Genomic DNA, 19,390 nt, shown 5'->3' with positions numbered 1-19,390 from the left:
CATCAACCTTTTCATTCTCGGACTAATTCCAAAGACCAGAAATAACTTCTGGTGATAGCCACCTTAAAATTCGAGCAAATACCCTTTTGAAAAATCCTCCGTTCTGCTCCATACATGGGTACCGCCTGCTGATTGTTTGACCAGGTTAGGGAAGGCAAAGTGGTTGCTTCGTTGATTACAATCAATGTGTCTTCTTCTGTCACTATTGAGACCTAGAAAGCTTATATTTCCAGTTTGTGCTCTCATCACCTTCAATAGTGGTGTTATTAAGTCATTGCTTTTAAACTGATCATAGCACTCTTAAAACACCAAGAAGGGAAGTATGATATTTGTGCCTTAAAAGTAGTCATTTTTACCCATATGTCAAAAAACAATATGCTTCTTGCCTGATAAAACAGACAGCAGAATTGAGACTACAAAGGAGCTAGCTTACAGCGGAATGAGTGATCATTTTAATTGTAAGCTCAAAATCATCAAACAGGCTATGGATTTTCATCAACTGAGTTGAAGGCTCTATGAATAATAAATAAAAGGAATAATGTTTATTTCCTATTCATATTCTAGATACTGCTTATTATGTCAGCAATAAATTTCGCTGCACTTCAAACTCAAGCAGTTAAGCGCTGAAGAAATTACACAGCCTGCCACACTTACACCATACAAAAAAGATATTTCAATGTCTCAAGTCAATTCTTTCTATAATTTATCTGATGGCCTGCAGAATCTTCATGATACTAACAATGATTTCAAAAATTTTTGTAACCGCGCAGTAAGTACACTCATTGGACATTTTACTGGGGACAAGAGTGGAACCCAGTGGGACCAGCTGCTGTCATCCATCCACTTCAAGGTTCAATGCATTGTGGATTCAGAGATGCTCTTCTGCACACCAAAGTTGTAATGTATGTTTATCTGAGTTACTGTCGCCTTCCTGTCAGCTTGAACCATTCTGCTCAGAACTGCTGATCACTGGATTTTGTTTTGATTTTTGCATCATTCTCTGTAAGCTCTTAAGGCTGTTGTGCATTCCCTAGAGGTAAGCAGTTTCTCAGATATTCAAACCCCCCTGGTCTGGCACCAATAATTATTTCATGGACAAAATCACCTAGATCACATTTCTTCCCATTCTGATGTTTGATCTGAACAACAACTGAACCTCTTGACCATGTCTGCATGTTTTTACGCATTTGCGTTGCTGCCACATAATTCATCATTATTATTATGCACTACGTCATATGACGTGGGCGACCATAGTCTTCTCCATGACCATGACTGCTCTTGGCAATTTTTTCTACTGAAGTAGTTTGTGATTCCCTTCTTCTGGGCAGTGTCTTTACAAGACATGTGACCCCATCTATTATCAGTACTCTTCAGAGAATGCCTGTCTGGCATCAGTGGTCCAAGAAAAGCCTGACTTGCATTCTGTTCATACAGATCAGATTATCACACAGGGCATTGAGATACAGTAGAACAAGGTAAAACATCAATGCAGAATAAAATGTAACAACTACAGAGAAAGTGCAGTGCAGATAAACAGCAAGGTGCAGGATCATAATGAGGTAGATTATGAGGTCAAGAACTTTACATGAGCTATATCAGGAAGGATAAGATGCCTGGATAAACTAAATCTGACAGTGTAATAAATCGCAAAATTCTCTCAGGTCACTACTGGTCTCTAAATGACAGAAATTTACAGGTTGAGAGCATGTTTACTCGTGGTCTAAGATCTATGCCAAAACATGTCCCACCTCCTATTTTTAAACAGGAGACCTGGACACGGACCATCTGTGATCATCTTGTTTCATCTGACTGAGTTTCCTCATCAGCTCCTGTTGCTCTGGTGTGCTGAGCATAACAATGTGTGATGGGAGATGAAGCTCCATATGACCCAAGGTAGCTCACTGCAGACTCTTTGTCAACAGTTACTGTGTGGTTCTGGCAGCTGGCTGGAGTTCATACATTACTGAGGGACCTGGTCTTGGGTGTTATACTTCATTAGGCTTGGAGGTTTGGTGTGCAAATCTTGGGTGGCTTGGTTAGAAAATAAATGATATTCCTTTTACACCGCTCGCCTACGTGCTCGAAGCAATTTGCCTACCAATCCAGACATAGTTTAAGATGTAAGAGAAAGCTTGAGCACCCCAGATGCAACCTATGCTGTCACAGGGAGAATGTTAGGACTCCACACTGACAGCACTGGGCATCAAGACTGAACCAGCTCCCACACTCTGCCCGCTCCGATAATTTATCATGTCCAGGGGCCATCATGCAGGATGCTCACACTTGTGAATAAACCACCAAAACTTGGCAAAGCTCTACGTCAAGATCAGATTAGCTTTATCTGTCAGATGCACATCGAAATATGCCGCAAAATGCATCGTTTGTGTCAACAATCAACACAGTCCGAGGATGTGCTGGGGACAGTAAGCGTTGGTATGCTTCCAGCACCATCATAGCGTGCCCACTATTTCCTACCTCATACGTCTATGGAATGTGGGAGGTAACCGGGGGAAGCCCATCGTGTCACAGGGATAGCATACAAACCCATTACAGACTGCAGTGGGAATTGAACCTGCCAATGTTGTAAAGCAATCCGCTAATTTCTACACTACCGTGCCAACCCACACGGATGTGACCAATCTACACTTATTTCAAGTGTCAGAACAAAAACACTGTGATAGGCCTTGTCACTTTTCTATCAGTTTGATAAGTCACATGCTCATGTCTTCAGATATATTTCATTTTGCTGGTCTGTGTTTTTTTTGCCCCAGATAGCACTTACCCAAAGCAACTCTTGCAGCTGAAGCGTCATAATTGATCCAAAATGACACCCAGGAGAGAATGGTAATCAGAATGGATGGCATGTACGTTTGGAGAATGAAATAGCCGATGTTCCTCTTTAATTTAAAGCTCAGTGAAAGTCTTGGGTATGCACCTGGAAAAACAAAGGAGGAAAGCGCCATTTAATGAAACAAATCTGATCACAGACTACCAGCGCTTATTGAAGTGGTCTGACCACCTGGTATGGAGAGGCCACTGCACAGTATTAGAAAAAGCTGCAGAAGGTTACAAACTTAGCCAGCTCCATCATGGGCACTAGCCTCCCCAGCATCTGAGGCAACATCAAAAGGCAATGCCTCAAAAAGATGGTATCCATCATTAAGGACTTCCACCACCTGGGACATACCTTTTTCTCATTACTACCATCAGGAAAGAGATACAGCAGACCTAGGCACACTCTCAGCAAATTAGTAACAGTTTCTTCCCCTTTGCCATTGATTTCTGAATGGACATTGAACCCAAGAACACTCCTCACTATCTTTTTAATTCTGTTTTTTGCACTACTTATTTTAACTTAACTATTTAAATGGCATATGGCATGTACACTTAATGTAACTCTGTTTCCTTTTCTATATTTATTTATCATGAATTTCATTGTGCTGCTGCTGTAAAGTTAACAAAATTTCATGACGCATAATGGTGATATTAAACTTGAGTCTGATTCTGATTCACATCAAGAAGGATGCCCCCCACCCAGCCACCATCAAGGAGCATAGTTTGGAGTGTGAAGGCAGACAGGCAGCATTTTAAAAACGGCTTCTTCCTCTCCGACATCAGGTTTCTGAATGGACAATGGACTCATGTACACTAACACACTACTTTCTTTTCCTTCTCTTTTTGCACCAATTATTGATTTGATTATGTACTTTACCGCACCGCTGCTGCAAAGCAACAAATTTCATGCCAAATGCCAATGATTTTAAACTGATTCTGGTTATAATATGTAAATAATAGTCCAATATTTCTAATATAACATGCTTTTAATTTTTTAATACAGCCATAATACTCGTTAGGAATTTGCAGTAATGCTGAAAGTGATTCTTGCTTTTTAAATTTTCTCTCATTGCTTTTTTATCCTTTAATATTGGCCATTGTGGGAAAAGCGGAGTCCGTGCATCAGTCCATAAGCTTTTAACCTCTGATTTATTGTTGATATTACCCAAGTACACTATTTAAAATTCTGAACGTGATGGTGTCTGGGGAAACACAGATGAAGTCATCAACTTTGAGAAAGCATTTTCTAATCTCAGGTACAAATTTAACACGAATAATTAAGGAACTAAGCACCAACCTGCACACAATTATTTTGATAGCACTAATTATTGCAAATGGGGTTTAATTGAGAGAACAGCTTACGTAGATAGGGCATGTGTTTGATTGAATACTGAAGATCATGGAGTGATCTGCTGTTGGTATTTCAGGCCGTTACAGGGTTTTATAGTGTAGATAGGGCATAGTGTTCGGCTGGTGAGGTGGAGATACGTCTCTGTCAAAGGAGGCATAAGGCACTTTCCACCGATACCCTGCAAGTCACCCTTGGGCAAGGTGTAGCACCAATCAATGTCACATGAAGCCATAGGAACAGCTACTGCATATCACGAGTCTTGGTTATGCAACCAATGATGCTAGGCAGACAATCTCTGCAGAACATTAATGATGGCTGGAATCACCTTTCTTCTAAAGACACTGCCCAGAAGAAAGCAATAGCAAACTGCTTCTGCAGAAAAGATTGCCAAGAACAATCATGGTCATGGGAAAATGATTGCCCAGGTCATACACAAGCCACATAATCATGATGATGAAAGAGTAGATGTCATTCCTTAGTTGTGGGAAATCTGTAATAAGGAAGGGTTAAATTATAAATGATCAAAGGGACCTGCAAAAACAGATAATTAATTCTCTGAAAGTGGCTTCATAGGTAAAGTGGGCTTTAAGACATTCAAGACATTCAGTACAGGACATAGGATGTTATGTTAAAATTGTATATGGTGTTAGTGATGCTGAATTGGAGTGCTGTGTACAGTTTGGACACCTACCTGCAGGCAAGATAACAATAAGCATCAAACAGTGTGGAGAAAATCTACAAAGTATAAGGATATTGCTGGGACTTGGGGACCTGAGTTATAGGAAAGGTTGAATCAGTTAAAGCTTTATTCCCTGGAGTGCACGAGAAAGATCATAAGATGATAAGGACCAGGAGCAGAATTAGGCCATTCAGCCCATTGAGTCCACTCCTCCATTTCATCATGGCTGATCCCGAGTCCCATTCAACCCCATACACCTGCCCTCACGCCATATCCCTGGATGCACCGACCAATCAGAATCTATCAAATTCTGTTTTGAATACACCCGTGGACTTGGCCAACACCACAGTCTGTGGCAGAACATTCCACAGATTCACCACTCTTTGGCTAAAGAAAAAATATCCTCCTTACCTCTGTTCCAAAAGGTCACCCCTCAGTTTTGAGACTGTGCCCCCTAGTTCTGGACACTCCCACATAGGAAACATTCTCTCCGCATCTACCCTGTTTAGTCCTTTCAACATTCTATAGGTTTCAATGAGATCCCCCTGCATTCTTCTAAATTCCAGTGAGTACAGGCCTAAAGGTGCCAAATACTCCTCACATGTTAACCACTTCATTCCCAGAATCTTTATAAACATCCTCTGGACTCTCTCCAATGACAATACATCTTTTCTGAGATAAGGGACCCAAAACTGTTGACAATTCTCCAAGTGTGGCCTGACTAGTGTCTTATACAGGTTCAGCATTATCTCCTTGTTTTTATATTCTATTCCCCTTGAAATAAATGCCAACTCTCAAGTCCCTTTGCACCTCTAATGTTTGAATTTTCTCCCCACTTAGATAATCTGCACTATTGTTCCTTTTACCAAAATGCATTATCATACATTTCCCAACACTGTATTCCATCTGCCAGGTTTTTGCCCATTCTTCCAATTTGTCTAAATCCAGCTGCAATCGCATTGCTTCCTTAGCACTACCTACCCCTCCATCTATCTTCATATCATCCAAAAACTTTGCCACAAAGCAATAAATGCCATTATCCAAATCATTAACAAACAATGTGGAAAGTAGTAATCTTAATTCTGACCCCTGAGGAACACCACTTGTCATTGGCAGTCAACCAAAAAAGGTCCCCTTTATTCCCACTGGATGCCTCCTGCCTGTCAGCCATTCCTTTATCCGTGCTAGTATATTTCTTGTAACACCATTGAATTTTATCTTGTTAAGCAGCTTCATGGGAGGCACCTTATCAAATGCCTTCTGAAAATCTAAGTAAATGACATCCACTGCCTCTCCTTTGTCCACCCTGCTTGTTACTTCCTCAAAGAATTTTTCCTTTACGGAAACCATACTGCCTTTGACTTACTTTATCATTAGATCTGAAGTACCCCAAAAATTCTTCCTTAATAATGGACTCCAACACTTTCCCAACCACTGAGGTTAGGCTAACTGGCCTATAATTTCCTCTTTTGTTTTCCTCCCTTCTTAAAGAGTGGATTGACATTTGCAATCTTCCAGTCCTCTGGGACTATGCAGAACCAAGTGATTCTTGAAAGATCATGACCAAGGCATCCATTATCTCATCAGCAACTTCTCTCAGGACTCTGGGTTGTAGTCCACCCGGTCCAGGTGGCAATTCCACCTTAAGACCTTTGAGTTTGCCTAATTCTTTTTCCTTTGTAATAGCAATGGCACTCACTCCTGCTCACTGACACTCATGGACCTTTGACACACTGCTAGTGTCTTCCACAGTAAAGACTAAAGCAAAGCACTTATTAAGTTCATCTGCCATTTCTTTGTCCTCCATTTTTACCTCATCAGTATCATTTTCCAGTGGTCCAGTATCAACTTTCACTTCCATTTTATTCTTTATATAACTACAAAAATTTTTAGTATCCTGTTTTATATTATTGGCTAGTTTTCCCTCATATTTCATCTTTTCCTTCCTTACAGTTTTTTTTTTAGTGGCTTTTTGTTGGATTTTAAAAGCTTCTCAATCATCCAACATCCCACTCACTTTAGCTACCTTACGTGCCCTTTCCTTGCCTTTTATGCAGTCCTTAACTTCCCTTGCCAGCCATGGCTGCCTAGCCCTGCCATTTGAGAATAACCTCTACTGTGGGATACATCTATTCTGCACTTTGTGAACTATTCCTACAAACATCGGCCATCTCTGCTCTGCTGTCATTCCCGACAGTATCCTCCTCCAATCCACCTGAGAAAGCTCCTCTCATAGCTCTGTAATGATTATTCCATTGCTACTGATACATGTGACTTTTGCTCTTTCCTCTCAAATTGCAGTATGAATTCAATCATATTTCTATCACTGCCTCCTAAGGGTTCCATTACATTAAACTCCCTAATAAGATCTGGGTTATTACACAGCAATCAATCTAAGAGAGCCTTTCCCCGAGTAGGCTCAAGCACAAGCTGCACTAAAAAGACATCTCGTAGGCATTCAACCAATTCCCTCTCTTGCAATCTGACACCAACTTGATTTTCCCAATCCCCTTGTATATTGAAATCCCCCATTACAATTGTAACATTACCCATATTACATGCTCTTTCAGCTCCCTTTGCAAGCTCAACCCCTCGTCTTGGCTACTATTTAGAGTCCTATTTATGATTCCTATAATGTTTGTTTTTACCCTTGCAGCTTCTTAACTCCACCCACAAAGATTCAACATTCTCTGACCCTATGCCATCTCTTCCTAAACATGTAATTCCATCTCTTACCAATAGACCCACACCACCGCCTATGCCTTCCTGCCGCTCCTTTTGATATAAAGTACATCTTTTGATGTTAAACTCCTCTCTATGGCCTTCTTTCAGCCATGACTCAGTGATGCCCACAACGTCATATCGACCAATCTCTGATTGCACCACGAGTTTGTCCACCTTATTCCAAATGTTACACACATTAAAATGCAGCCCCTTCAGTCCTGCATTCTTCACCCTTATGAATTTTGCCTCCGTGGTACAACAAACTCTTTGCTCTGTCAGCAGTTGTGCCCAAACACTGGCTTGCCCTTGCTTACATTTGTATTAAATATCACATCATCTACTTGTAAGCCTGCTGGCTTATGCTCAGCTCCATCATACTGGTTCCCATCCCCATGCCATATTATTTTAAACCACTCTCAACAGCTCTACCAAACCTGCCCACAAGGGTATTGGTCCCACTTGAATTCAAGTGCAACCTGTCCTTTTTGTACAGGTCACACCTGTCCCAGAAGATGTCCCAATGATCCAGAAATCTGAATCCCTATTCCCTGCTCCAATTCTACACGCATTTTTCTGTTACCTCATTCTACTCCTATCCGCACTGTTGCGGGGCACAGGCTGCAATCCCAAGATTACTACCCCTGAGATTTGGGGAGATCTTGTAGAAGAGTCCAAAATTATGAAGCGTATAGAGGACTGAATACTTGAAGGCTTTTTCCCCCTCAGGTTGGTTGAGGCTAGAACTAGAGGTCATAAGTTTAATGTGAAAGGTGAAATATTAAAAGGGAATCTGAAGGGGATCTTCTTCACTCAGAGGATGGTGCGAATAGGGAACAAGTTGCCAGTGTAAGTGGTAGATTCTGGTTCAACCGTAAAACGTAAGAGAGGTTTGGATACGTACATGGATGAGAGAAAAATGGGGGGCTATGATCTGGGTACAAGAAGATGGGTTGGCATGGTCTAGATGGGACAAAGGACTTGCATCTGTGCTTTTGTACTCTATGACTATATGATTTAATTTTTTTAATCATTATTATTATCCAAAATATCAAGAGTACATTGAAGTAAGTAACACTTACAATGTCTCAAAAGGGGAAAAAAAACAAATTAAGTATTGAAAAATATGGTGGCACAAAAAAAAGAAGGAAAAAACCCTACTAAAGCAAGAAAAAGTGAGGAAAAAGAAAGAACCCATTAAGTGTTCAACTCCGGAGCCATGCATCATACAAAAAGCTTCTAAAGATAAACATCAAACTGCCAGCAAAAAAAATTATACCAAAATTTACGATTGGATCATGGAGGAAATCTATCAATTAACTCAAATGGTAGTAATGAGCAAATGAACCCCATCTTTTCTCAAAAATCAAAAATAGGTTCAAAGGTTCGACTTCTAATTTTCTCCAAACTAAGACATAACATCACTTGAGAGAACCATTGTGACAGAGTGGCAGCCGACGTGTCCTCCCACTTCAACAGAATGGCCCTCCCAGCTATCAATGTAACAAATGCAATAACATGTCCTTTTGGTTACACTGGGCTGATAAGAACGAATGGCCAATTTGGGTAGATTTGGAATTGAAAGCTGTGAAATAGTTTTACTTAACCTCGTTATTGGGAATTGCTCTACCTATACAATTAGCTAAAGTTGCTAATTTAAATTCATACCCTGTGATTAAGTATTGTTTACAAATTTGGCTCCAGTTCTGTAATTTTTTTAATCTTAAAAAATTTAAACTTTGTAGTTTAATTTATCGAAGTTATTTTTTAAGCCTTCTTTGAGTGATCCAATTTTTTTATTTTTGGAAAAATAAAGATATCATTTCTTTTTTGGATCTATTCAAAGAAGATAGACTGGCGTCTTTCGAACAATTAGTTGATAAATACTCTCTTTCATATGCACACTTCTTACAATACCTTCAAGTTAGACATTTCTTACAAAAATATTTAAGTAATTTTCCTTGCATATTAGAGGCCGACCTGTTAGATATTATTATGAGTATGAACCCTTTGATGAAGGGTTCCATTGGAAGAATTTATAATTTATTATTACAATGGGATAAGCGCCCTTAGTTTAAGATTTAAGTGTGCTGTGTCTGCGAGGCTGGGTTCGACGGAGCTTTCATTGTGTGCTGCATCTGCTAGGCTGAGTCAGGCGGCGCTGTGGAAGTCCATAGCGGGGGTATTCCCTTCTGCCGCTGGTGTAGGATGGGGAGTCTATCAGGACCCTAAGGACTTGTGGAAACTGTGTGGTGGTTTCTTTTGAATTTATAGTCTTTTAACATCTTTGGAGTATTTTTAAGCCCATGGTCTATTTTTTTTTATCAATTATGCTATTGTTTGCACTGTTGTAACTATATGTTGTAACTATGTGGTTCTGTGCAGGTCTTGTAGCTTTAGTTTTTGGTCTTGTTTTGTTTGTTGGATTTGGAGCTCCTTTCTGGGCAATGCGCTAAGATGGTAGCGCGATATTAATACGCAACAGCCTCTCCATACTCTGGATTGGAGATTGCCAAACGTTATGTGGATTTTCTGGTGTAGTCTGTTTTGTCATATGCTTTTGTGATATCATTCTGGAGGAATGTCGTCTCATTTTTCAACTGCATTGCATTTGTGGTTTCTAAATGACAATAATCTGAATCTGAAGATTGGGAAAAGGAACTTAATTTGACTTTTATAACAGAGGACTGGATGCAGATCTTGAAGTTGGTTAATTCTTCCTCGATTTGTGCTAGCCATTCATTGATTCAATTTTAAATTGTACATCATTACTATTTGACGAAGGAGAGATTGTCTAATATCTTTCCTAATGTTGATAGTTATTGTGATAGATGTAAAACTGAGAGCGCTACACTGACACACATGTTTTTGTCTTGTTCTATACTGGAATCGTTTTGGAAGTCAGTTTTTTCTACAATTTCTAAAGCACTTAAAATTAATTTACAACCTACCAAATTAACTGTGCTCTTTGGAAAAATACCTCAAAATGTCTGTGGTATTTCTTTGTCTGACCAACATGTTATTGCACTTGTTACAATAACTATATGATTTAGTTGAGGTGTAATGTGAGGAAAGTGTCCCATACTTTAAACGCAATGCAAATATACAATCTGCAAAAAGGTTGGAAATCAACTGACATTTTCACAATTCGGACTGAATGATCCTGCTTTATTATAGGATTAGTAATCCATCAGGGTTAAAACTTGGATCAGCCATAATCTACTTGAACAGTGGAGCATCTCATGTCTCTATCAAGGGAGGATGAAGGAAAAGAGTTAATGGAATGCTTGAAGAAATGCAGCATCTCACTACCTTATGCTCAAATTTAAGGAAGAATATTCAACAAATAAGATTGTGAGAATGCCGAAAATCTTGAGCATGCAACAAACATAGAATGCTGGAGGAACTCAGGAGGTCAGGCAGCATTTATGGAGAGAAATAACCAGTCAATGCAGGTAGGCAGAGGGGGTAGGGTGGGTCTATTGATAAAAAATGAAATCAAATCCTTAGAAGGAGGTGACATAGGATCAGAAAATGTAGAATCCTTGTGGGGAGAGTTCAGAAACTGCAAGGGTAAAAAAGACCCTGATGAGAATTATATATAGGTCTCTGAACAGTAGCTTGGATGTGGACCACAAATTACAACAGAAGATAGAAAAGGCAAGCTGAAGGGGCAATGTTACAGTAGTCATGGAGGATTTCAATATGTATGCAGATTGGGAAAATCAGATTGGTGCTGGGTGCCAAGAGGGATACTTTATAGAATGCCTATGAGATGGCTTTTAGAGCAGCCTGTGGCTAAGGCCACTGGGGGAAGAATTATTCTGTATTGAGTGTAGTGTAATAAACAGAATTTGATTAGGGAGCTTAACGTAAAGAAATCCTTTGAATGCATTGATCATAATATGATAGCCTTTAGCCTGCAACTTGAGAGGGAGAAACTAAAGTCAGATATATCAGCATGACAGTGGAGTGAAGGGAATTATCAGGCATGAAAGAGGAGCAGGTCAAGTTTGATTGGAAATGGACACTAGCAGGGATGATGGCAGAACAGCAATGGCTAGAGTTTCTGGGAGAAATTTGGAAGGCACAGGATAGATACATCCCAAAACAGAAGTAGTATTCTAAAGGCAGAATAACTCAACTGTTGCTAACTAGGGAAGTAAAAATCAACATAAAAACAAAAGAAAGGGCATATAATAGAGCAAAAAGTGGTGGGAAGTTAGAGATGAGCCAACAGAAGGCAATTAAAAAGGGCAAGAGGGAAAAGATTATATATGAAGATAAACTAACCAATTATATCAAATCTTTTGGATACCAAGTTTTCCAGATATATAAAGATTAAAAGAGATGCGAGAGTAGGTGCTGGGCCTCTGGAAAATGACACTGTAGATGTTGTAATAGGGGACAAGAAAATGGCAGATGAACAAATTAGGTATTTTGCATCTGTCTTCACTATGGAATGTATTAGCAGTATGCTGGAAGTTTGACAGTGTCTGAAGGCAGTAGTAAGTGCAATTGCTATTACTAGGGAGAAGGTGCTTGGGAAGCTGAAAGTTCTGAGGTAAATAAGTTACCTGGACCAGATAGAATACACTCCAGGGTTCTGAAAAGGGTGGTGGCTTGGTATTGATCTTCACAAATCACTAGTTTCTGCAATGGTTCTGGAGGAATGGAAAATTGTCAATATCAATTCACACTTTAAGAAGGGATGGAGGCAGAAGAAAGGAAATCGGAGGCCAGTTTGCCTGACTACAGATATTGGGAAGATGTTGAAGTCGATTGTTAAGGATGAGGACTTAGGGTACTCGGAGGCCCATGATACAATAACTCAAAGTCAGCAAGGTTTCTTTTGGGGGAAATCTTGCCTGACAAATCTGTCGCAATTCTTTGAGGAACTAACAAGCAGTATAGACAAAAGAGAATCAGTGGATGGTGTGTAGTTCGATTTTCAGTAAGCCTTTGACAAGGTGCCACACATGAGGTTGCCCAACATGATAAAAGCCCCATGATATTACAGGAAAGATACTAGTATGGATAGAGGATTGGCAGGAGGCAATGAGTAGGAATAAAGGGAGCCTTTTCTAGCTGACTGCTGGTGACTAGCTGTGTTCCATGGGCATTGGTGTTGGGACTGCTATGCTTTATGTTGTATGTCAATGATTTGGATGATAGAATTGATAACTTTGTGGCTAAGTCTGTGGATGATATGAAGGTACGTGGAGGGGCAGGTAGTTTTGAGGAAACAGAGAGGCTGCAGAAGGACTTAGACATATTAGGAGAATGAGCAAAGAAGTTGCGAATGGAATACAGAACAGGCAAGTATATGGCTATGCACTTTGGTAGAAAGAATAAAATGTAGACTATTTTCTAAATGGGCAGACATTTCAAAAATAAGAGGTGCAGAGGGACTAGAGAGTCCTTGCGTTCTTGTGCAGGATTTGCTAAAGATTGATTTACAGATTAAGTCAGTGGTGAGGAAGGCAAATGCAGTGTTATCATTCATTTTCAGAGGACTAGAATATAAAGGAAAGGATGTAATGCTCAAGCTTTAAAGATACTGGCGAGGCCTCACTTGGAGTATTGTGAGTAGTCTTGGGCCTCGTATCTAAAAAAAGATATGCTGACATTGGAGTGGGTTCAGAGGAGGTTCACAAGGATGATTCCAGGAATGAAAGGTTTATTTTTATGAGCAGTGATTGAAGGCTCTGGGACTGTACTCACTGGAATTTAGATTAAATGGTTTCTCATTGAAACCTATCAAATGTTAAAAGGCCTATATAGAGTGGATGTGAAGAGGATGTTTCCCAAAGTGGGGGAAGCTAGAACTAGCCTCAGAATAGAGGGGTGTCTATTCAGAGAGGAGATGAGGAGGGATTTCTTCAGCCAGAGAGTGGTGAGTATGTGGAATTTATTACCACAGGTGTCTGTGGAGGTCAGGTCATTGGGTGTTTTGAAGGCAGAGGTTGATAGGTTCTTGATTAGTCAGGGTATGAAAGATTATGGGGAGAAGGTAGAAGAATGAAGTTGAGAAGGAAACTGGATCAGCTATGAAGAACTGGCTGAGCAGACTCAATGAGCCAAATGGCCTAATTCATCTCCTATATTTTATGGTATCATGGTCTTACGTTCTTATTCTTCTTCTTTTACAGCGGTTGGCAACCAGCTTAATGTTGCATTACCACCTCCTTCTGCTCTGGAGTGTGGATCAGATGATAGACTTACATTCTAAATCCCTTCACCCATTCACACACACCCACCCTAATCTACACTTTATCCTTCCTTCTTTGGCCATCCTAGTACCCTATTCCTGCTTAGCCATCATATCCTATAAAGAACCCCTGTACCCCTTAAGAAAGCTAAAAGTAACCTGACCTGTGCTCTCTCACCCATGCCCAGTAACCCTTTTAATGTGAATTCCTGCACCCCCAATTCCCTTAGATTAATTCTCATCATCTCTCTCTGTATCCCATATTTCCTGCAACTCAGAATTACATGTTCTACTGACTCCTCTTCCTGACATTCCGCACACAATCCTGTCTGGCGTTTCCCAATCATTTTTCAATGTTGACATTGGAGCGGGTTCAGAAGAAGTTCGCAAGAACGAGCCTCAAGAGAGTCATTCTGAAACATGGACTATTCATTCCTCTCCATAGATGCTGCCCAACTTGCTGAGTTCCTCCAACATTTTGTGTATGTTGCTCAAGGAATATTCAAGATGATGGTGAGAACATTGAGTCCATACATCAAGGCCCAGATTAAAGATTACAATCTAGAGATCCATCAGTCACCTTCTGCCCCATCTGCAGTTGTGACATTGCCCTTACTAACCACCACAACCAGGAGAGAACAAGTAGTCTGTTTATGGTCCTTTATTCCCAATTAACATCCAGGTGTTGGGAAACAACTGAAGTGTCCAATTAGACTGGGAAGTCATGTGAAGCTGGGAGAAAAAAAGAGTAGGTGGACTGAGAAGTTTTGCAAGAGAATACTCCACTGCAAGGCAGTGTTGGTTGAAGACTGATGGTAGAGCCGTTCATTACATCAGTGGCAGGAATATGAAGGGTAATGAACTTGACATAGATGATGCAGAGTAAAATGCTTTTGCAGTGCATTAGGCAACCTAAATAGCTGAACAAAACTTAGCGTGAGGTAGAAGTGTGCCAATTCTTTGTGCTTCATTAAACATAAATATATTAGTAGAATTTAATCAAGATTTTAATCATTTGACTGAGGAAAGTACAATCAAACTCGATAATTTGAAGTGCATTGTTCTGCATTTAATTATTGCCATGGCTGATGCAGGCAAACTCCAGTGAACAGAAGCTAGATCCCTGCATAGATATCTTCATATTGATACTTAAACTACCTTAGAATTAGCAAAGACTTTTAACACAACATCATCAAGCTACATTGAAAATCAAATGACTTTGTCTTTCTGAAATTAGTGGATGTGCAGCAAATGCTTAGAGCTTTAGTTATTTTCACTTAAAAAATCCTGACAGCCTACTGAAAAATATCCTTTTGTATTTGTCCACACCAATAAGACTCTGTATTGCTAACACGAGTGAATCTGCAGATGCTGGAAATAAAGAAAAACACAAAATGCTGGCAGAATTCAGCAGGCCAGACAGCATCTATGGGAGGAGGTAGTGACGATGTTTCGGGCCAAAACCCTTCATCAGGAGTTTTGACCCGAAGCGTCATCGCTACCTCCTCCCATAGATGCTGTCTGGCCTGCTGAGTTCTGCCAGCATTTTGTGCTTTTCTCTGTACTGCTAATTTATTTAAGTCTCCAACTACATATTTTGTTTTAAGAAAGTGGCTTTTAAAAGATGGCGCTCTGACCAACTATGTTGTTCCTGGTGTGGAGATTGAGATGTGGTGGGATAAATTAGAGAAAAGACTCCAATAACTAAAAATGTAGGTGGCAATGAAGATAATCTCATCCAATTTAATCTAAATTACTTTGAATGTGCATATAGATTTAGAATATAGAGCAGTACAGCTGTTCAGGCCCTTCAGCCCATTATGTTGTGCCAACATTTAACCTAGTCTGAGATCAATCTAACCCTTCCCTCCCACATAGCTTTCCATTTCTCTTTCATCTACTTGCCGATTTAAGAGTCTCTTAAATGTTCTATTGTATCTGCCTCCATCACCACCCTTGGCAGTACATTTCACGCACTTGACGTCCCTTCTCTACTTTACCATCAATCACCTTAAAATTCTGTCCCAGTAATAATAATTACCAGTTTAATTGCATGCCGTGATATTAAATATTTTGAGTAGTATTGACAGGGTGGATATGGAGAGAATGTTTCCTCTTATGAATATTGGTTAAAGTCTGATGGTAGAGCATCAGAGGGTGTTTCCTTCTGGCTTCAGTAAAGTATGGATCACTCTTCACAAAATAAGGGGTCATCTACTTATAGCAGAACTGAGGTGATTTTTAAAAAATTTCTTTCAGAGGTTATGTGTCTTTTGGACACTTCCTCAAGCGTTGATAAAAACAGTCTTTGAAGGCTGATTCTTGAAGAGCCAGGACTAGTTGTGAATGCAGACTTTGGGATATAATTAGGTCCTAAAGTCACAGATCACTACAGCACAGAAACAGGCCCTTTGTCTTGTCTGGTCCCATCTACTTGCATCTGGACCATAGTCCTCCATACCCCTCTCATCTATGTACCTATCCAAACCTCTTAGATGTTACACTTGGACCTGCATCTACCACTTCAACTGGAAGTTTGTTCCACACTGGCATCGCCCTCTGAGTAAAGGAGTTTCCCCCTTAGGTTCTTCTTAAATATTTCACCTGAAGTAAATCATCCATGATCTTATTGAACAGGGGACTGCATTCAAGGAACTGTCTGTCAGACTCTTGCTCTGAACGAGAGTCCACTGGAGGCTAGATGCTTGGAGGCCAGTCCTGCTGTTGGAGGTCTGTCACTGTTAGTGTGGATGGGTGGTAGAGAGGAAAATGACTTGCTTTGTTGTTGTTTTATTGTGTTCTGCTGAGCACGCTGGACATGCTATGTTGGCGCTGGAATGTGTGGTGACATTTGTGGGCTGCCCCCTAGCATGCCCTTAGGTTGTGTTGCTTGCTAATGCAAACAATGCAGTTCACTGTATGTTTCAAGGTACATGTGATAAATAAATGAATCTGAATCTGGAAGCTAAAGGGTCAGATCATTATTAGCTATAGCTTGTGATTCCATAAGAAACTGCAAGATTTCTCTTCTCAAGCTGCACCCTGTCTGATACTTCAGCGGGAGCTGGAATTTGGATGCCGGTGGACAGTGATCCATTACTGGACTCAGCACCAAGTCCAGCAGGACAGCACAGAAGCACATCGCTTCTGACCCTGACACTCTTTGCCACGATTAGCTGATACAAGGAATGCAAACCCTATTCATTTAACCTTGAGCAGAAAAGCAAGTGCAAATCAGCTATGAGATGCTAGAAATCTTGAGCAATGCTGGAGGGACTCAGCAGGTCTGCTGACATCTATGGAGGGAAATAAACAGTTGACCTGATAAAATGTCTCAGCCTGAAATGGCACCTCTCTATAGATGCTGCCTGACCTACTGAGTTCCTCCAGCATTTTGTGTGTGTTGCTCAGCTATCTTTAATTACTTTAACTTAACCTGAAGGACAAGGGGCACTCCTTTGATGATAGCAATGTTCACATTTTGGACAGGGAGGACAGGTGGTTTGCAAAGAGGGGTTAAAGAAGAAATCTTTGTCAAACTGGAAAACCCTTTCCTGAACAGAGGGGGTGGGGTACAACACCACCTATCAGCTACTTACAATGCAGTGCTGACATCTCTATATCTCTACCCCAGTGTCTCCACAACAGTTCATGCCTCCATCAGGTAACACTAATAACTCTCTCATTACCTCTACAACTCTTAACGACCCTCAGGTGATTGCTATACCTTTAAACAACTTTCAGAGTTTATAAGCTGAAAAACTACCCACAATGGATCAGAACTGTAGAAGCCTCTCAGATGAGTGGCAAAACTTCTTCTGGACAACACTACTACTCCTTGATATAAAATGACCTGGATGACTTCACAGCCATATTTAACTTTAATAGTTCTAAAATTAACTTACTTTTTCTGTGATTTAATTTTTAAAATTACTTAAACTAATTAAACAGTTTTCAAAAGACAGCGAGGATGTCCTGGGGTTGCAGTCTCCAGATCCACTGGCAAAATGCATCATGGGATGCTGTTTTATGGTTGGTCATCTTACTCGGACCTCCGTAACCATAGAAGATTAGTACAGGCAGACTGGAGTTTGCATTCAGGACCATAGAAGATTGATGTATTTACCTAAAGTTTATTTTAGAGTTGTAGGGTGATTGAGCATTGCAGCACAGAAGAAGGCTCTTCAGCCCATCTAGTCCATGCTGACCTTATCTTCTGGAATCAGACTATTCTGCCCATTGGGTCAACTCCTTTTGATTGTGGCTGATTTATTTCCTCTCTCAGCCCCAATTTCCTGTTAACTTTGACACCCTTACTAATGAAGAACTGATCATTCTCCACTTCAAATATGTCCAATGATTTGACCTCCACCGACACCTGTGGCAATGAAATCCAAAGATTTACCACCCACCGGCTAAAACGTCCTTCTCGGCTCTGTTCTAAAGTGACAACTTTCTACTCTGAGTCCTACTTTCTTCATATCTCTCTCATACAACCACCAATCCAGACTTCCCTTAAATGGTACAATTGAACTCATATTTACCACTTCTGCTGAGCTTGTTCCACACTTGCACTACCCTCTGAGTGAAGAATATCCCCCTCAGGTGCCTCTTAAATATTTCATCACTCACCCTAAAACTATGACCTCTAATCTAGTCTCACCCAACCTGATGGGAAAATGCCCATCACCCTATCTATACCTCATAATGTTATACACTTAGAGTCATAGTCATAGAAAAGTGCAGCACAGAAACAGGCACTTCTAGTCCATACCAAACCAGTTAAACTGTCTCCTCCCATCAACCTGCACCAGGACCATACCCTTGTCATCCATGTCCCTGTCCAAACTTCTCTTAAACTTTGAAATCGAGCTTACTTGCACCAATTGCTCTGGTAACACTTTCCACACTCTCACGATGTTCCACAAACCTCTGTGATATCTCCATCATTCTCCTGCGCTCCAGTGAAAAAAGTCCTAATCTATTCAACATTTCCCTGTAACTCAGATCCTCGAGTCCCAGCAATGTCCTCGTAAAATTCCTCTGTACTCTTTCAATCTTATTGACGTCTTTCCTGTACGTAGGTGACCAGAATTGCACGCATTAGACCAAATTCAGCGTGTTTATTTTCAACATCCCAACTCCTGCATCAGTGCCCTGATTTATGAAGGCCAACATGCCAAAAGCTCTTTTTACAATCCTATCGACCTATGTGCCACCAAAAATGCTCTATCTTTTTCAGAATTGAAAAGATAACAGAACATTTTATTTTAAAAAAAAAGCAATGTATTGGTAATTAAGACAAGACAGAGATTTCAGTAGTGAGATATCAGTGAGGTGACCTACCAGGTCAAAAACTCCCAGGGGTTTAATTCACTCTGGGCTAGAGTTAGAGTGCATTGCTGGTAGCTTCCTGTTCATGATATTCTTTGTAGTTACTCCATTTATTTTAAATTGGTTGAAGACCGTGTTAAAAGACTTGAAGATGGAAGTTAATGCATTCAGTTAGCTAAAAATAGTTCATGGAGGGAATTAAACCCTCAGGAATACTGCTGCGTTAGCTTTTTGTGCTCTGACTTGCAGAGTAAATAGT

At 40.4% G+C, this 19,390-nt stretch overlaps 1 protein-coding gene across 2 annotated transcripts in view; it reads right to left on the bottom strand.

The window, feature by feature from the left end:
* The window catches only part of gabrb3 (gamma-aminobutyric acid type A receptor subunit beta3), a 540,833-nt gene that overhangs the window by 33,936 nt on the left and 487,507 nt on the right, over positions 1-19,390 (bottom strand). For both annotated transcript variants that reach the window (XM_059963853.1, XM_059963852.1), the window contains one exon: positions 2,783-2,935. In XM_059963853.1, coding sequence (XP_059819836.1) covers positions 2,783-2,935 — 153 coding nt within the window. The remainder of the gene's footprint in view (positions 1-2,782; positions 2,936-19,390) is intronic.

The sequence above is a fragment of the Hypanus sabinus genome, chromosome 3 (assembly GCF_030144855.1).
Source record: "Hypanus sabinus isolate sHypSab1 chromosome 3, sHypSab1.hap1, whole genome shotgun sequence".
Lineage (NCBI taxonomy): Eukaryota > Metazoa > Chordata > Chondrichthyes > Myliobatiformes > Dasyatidae > Hypanus > Hypanus sabinus.
Note: the sequence above shows the minus strand (reverse complement) of the source record. Positions and strands in the feature narration are given on the sequence as shown.